The sequence below is a fragment of the Rhinolophus ferrumequinum genome, chromosome 9, assembly GCF_004115265.2.
Source record: "Rhinolophus ferrumequinum isolate MPI-CBG mRhiFer1 chromosome 9, mRhiFer1_v1.p, whole genome shotgun sequence".
Taxonomy (NCBI): Eukaryota; Metazoa; Chordata; class Mammalia; order Chiroptera; family Rhinolophidae; genus Rhinolophus; species Rhinolophus ferrumequinum.
Window position 1 is genome coordinate 70,673,453 of NC_046292.1, and position 12,153 is coordinate 70,685,605.

At 36.1% G+C, this 12,153-nt stretch overlaps 1 protein-coding gene across 3 annotated transcripts in view; it reads left to right on the forward strand.

Annotated features, from left to right (window-relative positions):
• The window catches only part of FNBP1L (formin binding protein 1 like), a 98,666-nt gene extending 86,780 nt beyond the window's left edge, over positions 1-11,886 (forward strand). Inside the window, exons 10-15 of one of the 3 annotated variants that reach the window (XM_033114344.1) lie at positions 125-234; positions 3,902-4,034; positions 4,415-4,509; positions 6,359-6,507; positions 8,139-8,297; positions 9,612-11,886. In XM_033114344.1, coding sequence (XP_032970235.1) covers positions 125-234; positions 3,902-4,034; positions 4,415-4,509; positions 6,359-6,507; positions 8,139-8,297; positions 9,612-9,619 — 654 coding nt within the window. In that variant the 3' untranslated portion in view covers positions 9,620-11,886. Of the gene's footprint in view, positions 1-124; positions 235-3,901; positions 4,035-4,414; positions 4,510-6,358; positions 6,508-8,138 lie in introns of all 3 variants that reach the window. The other 2 variants (XM_033114345.1, XM_033114343.1) reach the window with 2 other exon arrangements.
• Positions 11,887-12,153: the final 267 nt, after the last annotated feature.

Here is a 12,153-nt window from a genome sequence, read left to right on the forward strand (position 1 = left end):
GTTGTTTGGGGCTAATTTGAAATTAAACTTAAAGTTGACATATGTTCTTATTTTATAGCGGGTATATTTAAGAAATAACGTTTCCTAAAAATATCTTTTATAATGATTTAGATTCTCTTTTCAGGGCCCAGCACTAGAAGATTTCAGTCATCTGCCACCAGAACAGAGGCGTAAAAAACTACAGCAGCGCATCGATGAACTTAACAGAGAACTACAAAAAGAATCAGACCAAAAGTATTTTTCTACCATTTTCTACCTCTCTACCATTATTATTCCTTTCAGGGTCTAGTTTGAATGATGTGTTTAAATGTGATGTATAAAAAGTTTAAGAACCATACATCCTAATTAAAGTATGTTTTGAGGGAAAAATATACTTCTAAACTTTGGAAAATTTTATGGTTGCCATCACAAGTTAAAAATGACATGTTAGGAAGTTTCTTAGGTTGCAGATTACTTATTGGATGCTAATAGTATATATTTATGCTTCCCATAAATTTACAAAATTGTTTGATGACTCATTATCAAAAGTAGTTTCACCAACACTAACCATCTCTTGTACTTGGATAAATTGTCATTTTGCTTTGGTATACAAATTGAGTTCAATAGAAACTTGAAGCTATAATTATTTCGTTTGCAGCAAAATATGTTGGGGAACAGTGTTTGATTGCGTACTGCCACAGATTCATTCATTCAGACCTTTAATTTTTTTTACAAAAGGTTTCCTTCAGTTTTGTTTTAATGAGCAGAGTTATGATGGATCAACAGGTCATTTCAATGGATTGGTAACTTACTATTTGCTTTTACACAGCAGATAAAATTGGAGTTTAAATTCTAACTAGAGTGGTTAAAGTTTTGATGTTAAAAATTGTGTATCAGGTATGATCGGGTTCTTAACCATAAATGAAATAAGGCATTACAGTCAATCTGCATTACTAGTGACAGTTATGCTCTACAAAGTCACTGTGAACACTGAATTAGCGAATACCGAAACAGAAAATACAGGGTTAGGCTCCAGTTAGCCTCTGGTCACATCATTTTTATTAACTGATCTATACATAATCTTGTATTATGTGTGCTCCTGTTTAAAAACACATTATTTAATATATATTGTTGATTCATTAACTTTGAACTCAGAGCCAGCAGCACAATAGCTTCTATAACGTATGTATTTTCTCCGTAAGGTACCTCACATCTTTCTTGCACTTCAGAACACTAGGTAGCACTTTAGCACTACACTTAGTGGCCATTTTAAACAGAAAAATCACCAACAAAGAGCATAAAAATAAAAATAAAAAAAAGACACTAAATAGACCACAAAAAGGACATTTGTTCAGAGTATCAGAGCAGAAACAAGAAGTTACATCATCTCTTTGTTTGACCTTAGCTGAGAATGTGCATTCATGCATCATTGAGTCAAAATTTTCACCACTCTGTATGTGTAATGACTATGAAAATGCCACGAGTGTTCTTTTGGAATTACAAATAAATTTTAGCAAATAGGCAGTTTACAGAAATCTGCAAATAATGAGAATCTGCAAATAATGAGAATCAATTGCATCAGTATAAAAATTTTTATTGAGGTATAATTGACAACATCGTACTAGTTTCAGGTACACAACATAATGTTTTGATACTTGTATATATTGCAAAATGATCACCACAGTAAGTCTATTTAATACCCATCATCATGCATAGTTACAAAAGAATTTTTTTTCTTGTGATAAGGATATACTCTCAGCAACTTTCAAATATATTTATAGTATTATTAACTATACTCACCATGCTGTAGATTACATCCCCATGAAATAATTTTTAAATGTTAAAATATTTCCTACTAGAGCAACATGTCAATGGTCTCTGGAAAAATTATAACATATAATATAATATTTAGGGCTTACCATATATAATAGACTGCCAGGCTCAAGCCATTCAGTTTCTGTACAAATTGGATTATGATAACTGCTCAGAGATATAAATAAAGTTATGGGGGAACCTAGCGGAAACAAATAATGAATTCTTACTGGGATAATTAAGGAAAACCTCACTGGGGAGTTGTTTGGGGAAGAGGAAGGGCGGTGGTGTAGGAAGCTAATATTGAGGGGTTATTATGTGTGCGGAAGTGAGCTAGGCATTCTACATGGAGTATGCCATTGAATTCCTCAAAATAGCTCTATGAGGTGGTTGTTCCTGTTATATAGATGGAGAAACCGAGTATCAAATAAATCCATAATGTGTCTAAGATTAGGTAGCTAGTAAATGTCTGAGTTGGCATCCAAACACTAGCTGGTTTGTTTCCAAAACATTGGAATTAGACGTTGATGGGAGAGTAGGGTTTTGTCGGTTAGACAAGGAATTATTAAGGGGGAGAGTGGGAACATTCAAGGAAGAGGCGACAACAAGAGTAAAGGCACAGAAATGTGACTGTTCTTTCATGGCCTGAAATTGGCTCTAGGCCAGGGAGACTTGATTAGAAATTGTGTGGACTGTAAAAGCAGAAAATGACAATGAAAAGGTAAAGGATGAATTATGAAAAGTCTTGAATGCTTTTTTGTGGAATTCTGTAGGTATTGGAGAGTCACCAAAAGTTCTTGAGAGGCGGTGATATCATCACCTCTGTATTCTAAGGAAAGGGAATTGAAAACTGTATGAAGAGTAGATTGTATAGGAAAGACGTTGGCAGCAGGGAGACCAGTTAGAGAAAGGACTTTATAATATAATCCAGGTGAGAGATGCCGAGGGCCTTCATTAAGACATGTGTTGGGAATGGAAAGAAAGAGTAGAGCTGAGTCATTTCAAAGGCAGAGTTGGTCAGATTTTTCACCTGATTGGATGTCCAAGAGGAGAAAAATGGAGGCATTAAAAAAAAAAAAAAAAAAAAAAAAGGCTTTCTAGCTCAGGAGTATAGATAAAGATTTAATTGAAACAACAACAAAAAAGATAAATTTGGGACAAAGATAATGGTTTTGTTTATGTTGATTTCTGAAGTTATGTGAAAAATCCATCCAGAAGTATCTAGTTGGGTTTGGAAATTAGATCTAGAACTCAGAGGACTGGGGATACATATTTGAGAATCATCTGAACACAGGTGATATTAAAACAATGAGAGTCAATTATATCTCAGTGAAACTGAAAAGAACAGAACAATGAGAGATCATTCTGAAGGAGGAATGTAGGATGAGATGAGAAGAAACCTATGTCATTTTATGTAACACATATTTAAAGGATGAACAGAGGGAGAGAAGGAGCCAGTGAGGGAGATTCTGAGACAGTAGAGATGAGGACAAGGGAAAAGAAAAGGTATCCATCAGGACATCAAGAAGGAAAAGAGTATTAAGGAGTGTTAGTCAGTAATGTCAGTTGTTCAAGTCAAGGAGAGCTGACTGAGCAAAACCTATTACGATGTGATTAGTGAAGAGAGGAGATGAGTAGAGGGAGAAGGGCAAGTTAAAGCTGGCATTCTTATTTCTAGCAGAGATGAGTGGGAGGACCGTTATGCTCTGAACTAAGAAAAGGTGGAATAATGTGTCTGGGTGGGAATATAATGAGTTTGACGGGGATATGATGACTTTAGGAATATTGAAGAATATCTTCCAGCCTTTGATTAAACATGTAAATGTATAGGGATATATACATATACACATAATTTAGGAAGCAAGACATGAGAAATTAAATCTATTTTGTTTTTGATATTCCAAATGTTTTAAAAGACTGTCTCCATAAATTACAAACTCTGTATACATTATCAGCTTTATCTCTCTTTAATCAGGTAATATTTGACAGAACTTAAAAAGATATGACTCTTCAGATTAGGCTGCATGTGAGTCCCCAAAATCAAATAAAACTCTTATCTGGGAACATATAGAGTGAATATTTAATTCTCTGGCTTCCTTTTTGTTTTCAGAGAAGCACTCAATAAAATGAAAGATGTGTATGAGAAAAATCCACAAATGGGGGATCCTGGGAGTTTGCAGCCTAAATTAGCGGAGACCATGAATAATATTGACCGCTTGCGAATGGAAATCCACAAGAATGAGGTAGATTTGTTATTCAGCAATTGTCTAAGATAAATTCATTTGTATAAACTTCATTATGATAGATTGGTTTTTGCTAGAATTATCTTCCAAATTTTTAAATTTTTAGGGTTCATGTTCTAAAAGTAAGGTATCATTATGGTATATAATATATAATGTTTAGTCCCTCATTGAAATTCTATATATAACACTTTATAAAACTAAACATTTAGACTATTTTTTATTAGCCATAAAGTTGATCATAGACTCAATTGGAATAAAGGTTTCCCTTCTTTAAGAATTGCATAATCATAAAAACTCAAAGCACATTTTAAATGTAGGATATCTTATGAGGTTTTTAAAAATATTTATTATGCTTAGTTTTACTTATTTTTCTCCCTAAGGCTTGGCTCTCTGAAGTTGAAGGCAAAACAGGTGGGAGAGGAGACAGAAGACATAGCAGTGACATAAATCATCTTGTAACACAGGGACGAGAAAGGTCATTTTTTTGTATTTTATTTGTATTTCTTTTTTTCCCCAAAACTTTTCTCACTTTTTCGTGCTAAACTTCATATAATGTTTTTTCTTCCTCCCTCATTTAACAAGTTTGTCTTTTAATCAGTGTTTTGAACCTAAACAATTTTCTGTTTCTTTACAATAACTACAGGTGAAGTATGAAATTTCATATTGCTGCTCAGTTTTAGTTTGTCATGCACCCAAAAACAGAGGTGGGAACCTAGAAAAGTCTTGGAGCTACAGTCTGGAGGCAGAGGCTCCTCAGGCCTGGGATGTTCCCTCAAAGTTTTGGTGGCGTTGGGTAGCTAATGCCAAAGAAAAACATAACTGTCAACTTGCTCAAAGTTCTGTGAAGAAAAAAAAACGTATATGGTTAGTCTGAACCAGAGCTTTCAAAAGGCATTTTGCTAAGTTTCCATGTTTTCAGACCATTTGTGACATTTCCCCCTCTGTGTAATATGTCTTTTTCTTTTTTATAATAAAGTCCAACAAATTAGGATTCATCTTAGAGAAGTATTTGCGAGATCTTGGCTTACTGCTTAATTACAGTGTAATTTAAACAAGTTCATTTTTAATGCTCCCTGAGTCTCAGTTTCCTAGAGTATAAAATGGAGATAGAAATAACCATCATACAGGGTTATTGGTAATAAAACGAAACAGTAATGCATATAAAGCACCCGGTAGTAAAATACCTAGTAACAGTATGTTCCTAACAAATGTTAGTTCCTCCTTCCCCTCTTCTTTCCTCTCCGTTATCACTTTTTGAAAGTGTACATATCTTTAGTATATCAGAAGATACCCCAAAGTATACTGTTTTTCTGTTACTAGGTAACACCTAGATTAAAATAATCTAATCTCTTTGGTTTGTGTTATTGAAGAACATGGCTTCTAAGCATACAGAAAGTGATGCTAAATCTAACCATGTAGATTTTCCCATTATTAAAATCTTATTCAGTCATTTGATTCTTTAGCAAAATTAACATTTTTCTGTTTGATTTTTTAAAAATTTTTTAGAAAAAAACGCCTTTGGATTACCCACTCTTTTGGATATTCTCAGTTACTAATTTCCCAGTTAACATAATTAGTCGGAAATTAACTTTGCTAGTAGTCTTTTAATTTTCAGTGACAATTCATTATTCTCCCCATATTGGCTTAAACTAAAAAGGGATTTTATATGCTGGCTTCAGGGAGAGCTTGATCTCGGAGCTCAAATTATATCCTCAGGACTCAGTTTCTCTCTACCTCAGAGTTCTGCCTTCCACTATGTTGGCTTCGTTTTAAAAGGCTTCATATGGTGATCCCAGGAACTCTTTCTTCTGGCCATACAAGTGTCGTGCTAAGATGGGCCCTCTGGAGCCAGGACAGAACAACTCCACCTGAAGTCTGTGAATTGAACATGGGGCTGGGTGGGTCCCCGAAGGAATTTTAGGGTTCTCTTGCCAAAAGAGGGGGTGATGAATCCAGGATGATGAAAGACAAGCGTACACTACATCTTTACATTTTCCCTCTGGACCTGGTGATAGGTCCAGAGGGAATGTGAGACATATTTACTGGATATGTGTTAAGTGTCTGAAACGTTGTAGTTTTTCAGTTTTTTAATTTCAGGAAATTCAACAAAGAAGCATTTTATTTTAGAAGATATATATATATATACGTGTATATATATATACACACACACACACACACACACATATATACATATATATACACACATATATATACATATATACATACACATATATGTATATGTGTATATATATATTCAAGATCAGCTTGTAGATATTATAAAGAATTCCCATGTTTGTGATACTTGATACTTTTATGTTTTATAGTCCTGAGGGAAGTTACACTGATGATGCAAACCAAGAAGTCCGTGGGCCACCCCAACAGCATGGTCACCACAGTGAGTTTGATGATGAATTTGAAGATGACGATCCCTTGCCTGCTATTGGACACTGCAAAGCTATTTACCCTTTTGATGGTATGATTTTCCTAATTTACTATATTTGATGACATTGGTTCCTTAAAGTCTACGTACAAGAGTCATGCACTTTAGTGTCTTTTACTTTTTAGTGTCTTTTGCACTTTAGATGCCTTTTGCTAAGTAATACATTGTCAGAAAATTATAATCCTAGTTTGTTAGTATGAATATTTTTGTTTTAACTGTATTACAAATGTAGAGATTTTTCCTTCCATACATGAAGTTGAAATAGATTTACCTATGTTTTCAGCATTCTAATACAGATTGTTATTTAATTATCAACTTTGGTTGATAGAGAATTTTCTCTAGAGATCTTACTAATGCTACACACACGTACTCATCAAAGTTGAAGCAGCGTGAGCATATAGCCCAACCCAGGAAGTGGAAGGCTGGTAGACGTCACTTCATGCTTTTCCTCTTCCTCGTAACTTGCTAACATTCGGAGATAGGTACAAGGCAAATGGCATAACTGAGTACCATTACCGTATCCTGAATCTGTAGGCCACGTTTTCAGGTGAGGGAAGGAGAGAATGTGATAGCCTCTGACTACGCCATCTTTTCCTCTGTGATAGCTGGATGGCAAACCTTGTGAGGGGAGGGAGTTATTGTGGCCCTCTTCTGCAGATTTTCAGTTTCCCTTCCCTCTCTTGGACTATGAAAAATCCTTTTCCTCAACTCACACAGGAGCATAGTAACACCTTTACAAATAAGTTGTGGTAAAATGGTATGTGATTTAAGGCCCTTCCCCACCCATCTATTGTACTGGTTTTAAAATTGAGTAAAGTCTTTAGTTACTTCCCATTCTAAGAAAATAATATTAAATAAGATCCTGCTACAATGTAATGTAGAGAGTAGGGAAGGAATTTAGCATATGTTAAATGAAGATTCACTTGTGGAAATTGTTACTGCCAAACAGGTTAGGAGTGGTTGAGAATTGGGAAGAAAGAGAGCCCTGAGTCTGATGAGGTTTTTTTTTTTTTTTTTTTTTTTTTTTAATTTTTTAATTTATTGGGGTGACAATTGTTAGTAGAATTACATAGATTTCAGTTATGCAATTCTGAATCACATCATCCATAAATCACACTGTGTGTTCACCACCCAGAGTCAGCTCCCCTTCCATCACCGTATGATGAGGTTTTGAAAGAAGTTTGTGCTATAACCATTTTGCTACTATCACCAGGGTTGAACCTGTATTTTTCTCTTTGCTCTCTCTTCAAACAACATTCTTTCCTTCTTTTTTTCCTACCCTTTCACTGTTTTATTACTATTTTCCTGATCCATTGCTCATGAATTTTCTAGATGATAACAACACTCAAATTTGGGAAAGGAATTGGAGTAGCAAAATAGGAGTTAGAGCAGCCTTTCAAATCATAAAATGTCACTGTGGCTCAGATACTTCATCTGTTACTTGAGGGTGATATTAATGCCAGGGTTATTGCAACTCAAGTGGGATAATGTGTCTGAAAATGTTGGGTGAGCTACAAAGCATCGTAGAGATGTTGCTAATGACAGTCAGGGGGCCCATAGGTCTAGGTGCGTTGAAATCGAGTAGGGTTCATGGTATTTTGTGTGTTGTATTTGTAACTTACTGCTCCACTTACATTATGCTTGTACTTTGAAAAATCATCTAGGACATAATGAAGGTACTCTGGCAATGAAAGAAGGCGAAGTTCTATACATTATTGAAGAGGACAAAGGTGATGGGTGGACAAGAGCTCGGAGACAGAACGGCGAAGAAGGCTATGTTCCCACATCATACATAGATGTCACTCTAGAGAAAAACAGTAAAGGTGCAGTAACTTACATCTAAACTAACCAGGCAGCTTGTGACATGTATGGCATAGGGACGGTAACAGAAAATGCAAACATTCAACGGGTGGGGAAACATAAGAAAACTTAAAGAGCATCCAAGATTTATTGTTCACTATGTGAGCTGAATATAGGCGTAATCTTGGAGATGTGAATATTACTGCAAGAAACTGTTCTTCTCGATGCTTTACCATGTGAATGATTGGTGTGAAGCTAAATTGATGCCTTTTGCTTTATGTCCTGCTTAAGTCTGTGTGAAGGATTTGTGTTTTTCTGCCTTATTAATCATAGAATTTGATATATTAGGCAGGAATCCATAGATAAAAGTTCCCCAGCTCTACCGTTCCCTGCCCCCCCCCGCCCCCCCCCCCACACACACATACACGGCTTCAGAAAACACAGTGACTGTAGTGAATTGAAATAAGTAAAACTGCTCTGAAAGCTGACTCCCAAAAGAGTGGTGTGGTATAGGAGTTCGAATTTAGCTAGTTTCCAAGAAGAAAAGTAATAGTTGGCTAATTGGATAAAAAGGAATATAACCATTTTCATTTTCCTCCCTGTTCTTAACTTCAGTTTTCCTAAAAGAAGAAAATAAGTACCTGGCATAAAATCTATTTTAGTAGTAAGCGAATCAAGAGACCTGCAAAATAAATCAACCTGGTCTAGCTTTTACGTGAATAAAATGGCTTTCTTTTGAGACCTGAAAATATTTTCAGGCTTACCAGTAATTTTCAGTAATGTATAAGCTTCCTTCTAAGTTAATCTAATACTTGTATTTTTTATCTTAGACATATCTTGGGAAATATCACTTTAGTGATTATTTAGCATTTAATAATTATACACAGGAAAATAGGTTCTAAATAGACTAAGATAGAAAGTAAATCTTGAATGGAGGAGAAGTACTGGCACATTATACTTTGAAAAGAAAAACAGCTTTTGACTGGGTTGGAGGAAGATATCTCTCTACCACCATTTAGGGCATTTCCTCATTGTAGCTGAATCATCAATTAGGATAGATTGGTTTTTTCCAGTTAATTTCAGGAAACATTTACTGGTCACACTGTACGATCAAGGATTGTGCAGATACAGTTGTGTGGGGAAGTGAAGTGAGGAAGTGAGCTCTCAGAGATTGGTTTTTAATTTTGCTCGTGTTCCAAATTTTTCTGGTGTTTTCAATAGCTAACTATAGAATGATTATAGAGACATTTGGGATGGACACTTGAAACTGAACACCCCTTTTGGACTTACCAAAGGTCTTCAGTAATTGTTCTTTTCTTTTTCCTCCTGGACTGCAGGTTCCTGAAGAGGGTTTCTGAGGAAATGGGCAAGATGTTGAAGGAGGTTACATGCAGCTGCTTTTGGGGGGAGGGTATTAGAGTTGTCAGGCGCAAAGAGAGAGTGAGAGAAGCAAGTTGCATGGGTGCATGCAGACATGATTATTTTTTACTAACTTCATTAGCATTTCCATACATTGTTTTAAAAAAATCATTGTAATACCAGTCCTTAAATTCCCTTTTCACAGTTATTTACATGAAGGGGAAAAAAGCCAACAATGGCTAACTTTTTCCATTTATTTTACTGATCTCCAAATCAGAAAGAATGCAGAGCTGTCATTAAGTGTGTCTTCCATTTGGCTGTCCCCAGGACCGTCTCCATCCCAGCTCTGTTTTAATTGGCTGTTAGACCCATCGTCTGTGAGAATCCTTGCCATTTGTCAGTGTCTGCCTGTGCCACCTCTGTGCTTGCGTAACATCCTGTTGCATGTCTAGAGTGATCGGGCTAGATTTTTCAGGCATGTCTAATTCCTTGTTCTTGTCAAAGCCTTTGTTTTGTTTTACATTTGTAGTGCAAGTCCCTTTGTCAAACATGTCCAGCACTAATGTTTCCATCCTAGTGTTTGTGTATGCTGCTATAACTTCCCCACTGCAAACATTCCAGTTGTGGCATTCTGAAGACGTAGTTTCTGAACCTGAAGTATTTATGATAAGAAAAAGAAAACATCTCTGCTCTAGCCTACAGCCCAGTTGAAAGAACTCTTTGAAACGTGATCCATCTTCAGCACCTCAGTCTGGGAAGAATCTATAGTCAGCACTGAAATCCTGGCATAATAAACATAGAAGATACTCACCACCTCAAGACAAAGGACTATTGTCAGAAGTCAGCTGCTTCCATTCAAACGCTGCCTTAAACTAGAGTGCCTAAATCTGTTGATTGCCAACACTACCACTGCAGTGTCCCACAAGGGCTTTAGGTGTCAGCTCAGTGCGACCTCCTTTCACTCGGCAGGGCTGCTGCAGCTGCCCGCGGAGCCTCGGTAGGTGGCTGTTAGAGCTCTACCACGTTTGATGGTGCATCTTCTAATTTATGCATCAAACTAAAGACATGTTCGAGTCCATTTTACTTAATGTTTTTATGAGAAGTTTTATGGACCTCTCCCCCCCCATTATCTTTTAATTGGGGTTACCATGTCCTCATTTTATTATTACAATGATAGTCTGTTTCCAAGTGATGCTTTTGTTTGAACCAGATAAAATTTAGTGAAACTTTGTAATGATCTATGTGCACTTTTACTTGTAAAATGGGAATTTCTGTATGTTTATAGTTGTAAATATAATTGTCGTTAGTGCCCTGTTGCTCATGTTGTCCTGCCTCGCATTTGTGGTTCTGTTAATGACTTGTATCTTAACTAATTTCTTAGTGGTGTTTTAATAGGGAGGTGGGTGGGGGCGGGGGGGGGCTGTTTGTACGAACGGAAGCTTCATTAATTTGGTTCTTTACTGTTTTGAGGGACGAAAGAGAACGTGAAATGGTCTGTGTATTGTTGGATTTTAAGCAATATTTTAGAAGCTGTGTGACTGCTTTAATCATTTTTTCCCAGTGTTATTTGAATCGTACTGCCAGTTATACTAAAGCTAAATGACAATTGTGTGAAACTTAATGCCTTCATAAGATCAAGTATGCCCCCGTTACACAGCTGACGTATAGTGTATTACTTTTGAGGCTAGTAAACTATAAAGTTTAGATTTTGAATCTCGTTACAGGGTTATTTATATAATGTGACATTATTCAATACTGACAGGCTACATGAAGTAGTTTTGAATCCTAGTGCAGTTTGTATTTTAAAGGTTAGCCATGAGGAGGAAATGTGATATGGCTGTGTTTGTCTTCTGTACAAAGCCTGAAGTGCTTGTGTTTTGTTGGCTAGCAGCCACAGAGGGCAAAGTTTAAGGTTGTCTTGTGAGGACTAACTGTTCTTTTCAAGCTACTGTTTGTTTTTCTAAAAGCAGGATTTGCTTCCGTAGGAGGCAAGTTCCTTCACGTGGAATAGTGCAACCTGTATATGGGTTATTTTAATAGGGAAGACATTTGTACTTCCACAGTTTAAATCATTCTTAAATCATTCTTAAATTTTGAACATGTGAATTGTCCAAAAGAAATCTTTAATTTTTCAGTGATTTTTACTCTTTTTGTGCACATGTTGATTTCTTAATGGTAAATGCTTTGTTTAAGATAGTGTTCTCTGTTGAGAATATTTTCATGGAATAAAAAAATCTTTTCATGGTCAGTTAAGGTGTATAGTGTGTTACCTCATTGCTATGTGAACTAAAGAGATGCAATGATTTTGTTCTTTTTCTTAGTCCACCTACTTTCTTAAAAACAATTAACGTTCCATATTGTCCAGCATCTTTCTACTTTTCTAATTTCCCAGTGCTCTGTAACAAATTCCCACAAACTTCATGCTCAGAGCAGCACACATGTATGATCACACAGGTCCATAACTTGGAAGTCTGACACAGGTCCCCTGGGCTGAAGTGACACTGTCTGCAGGGCTGCGTT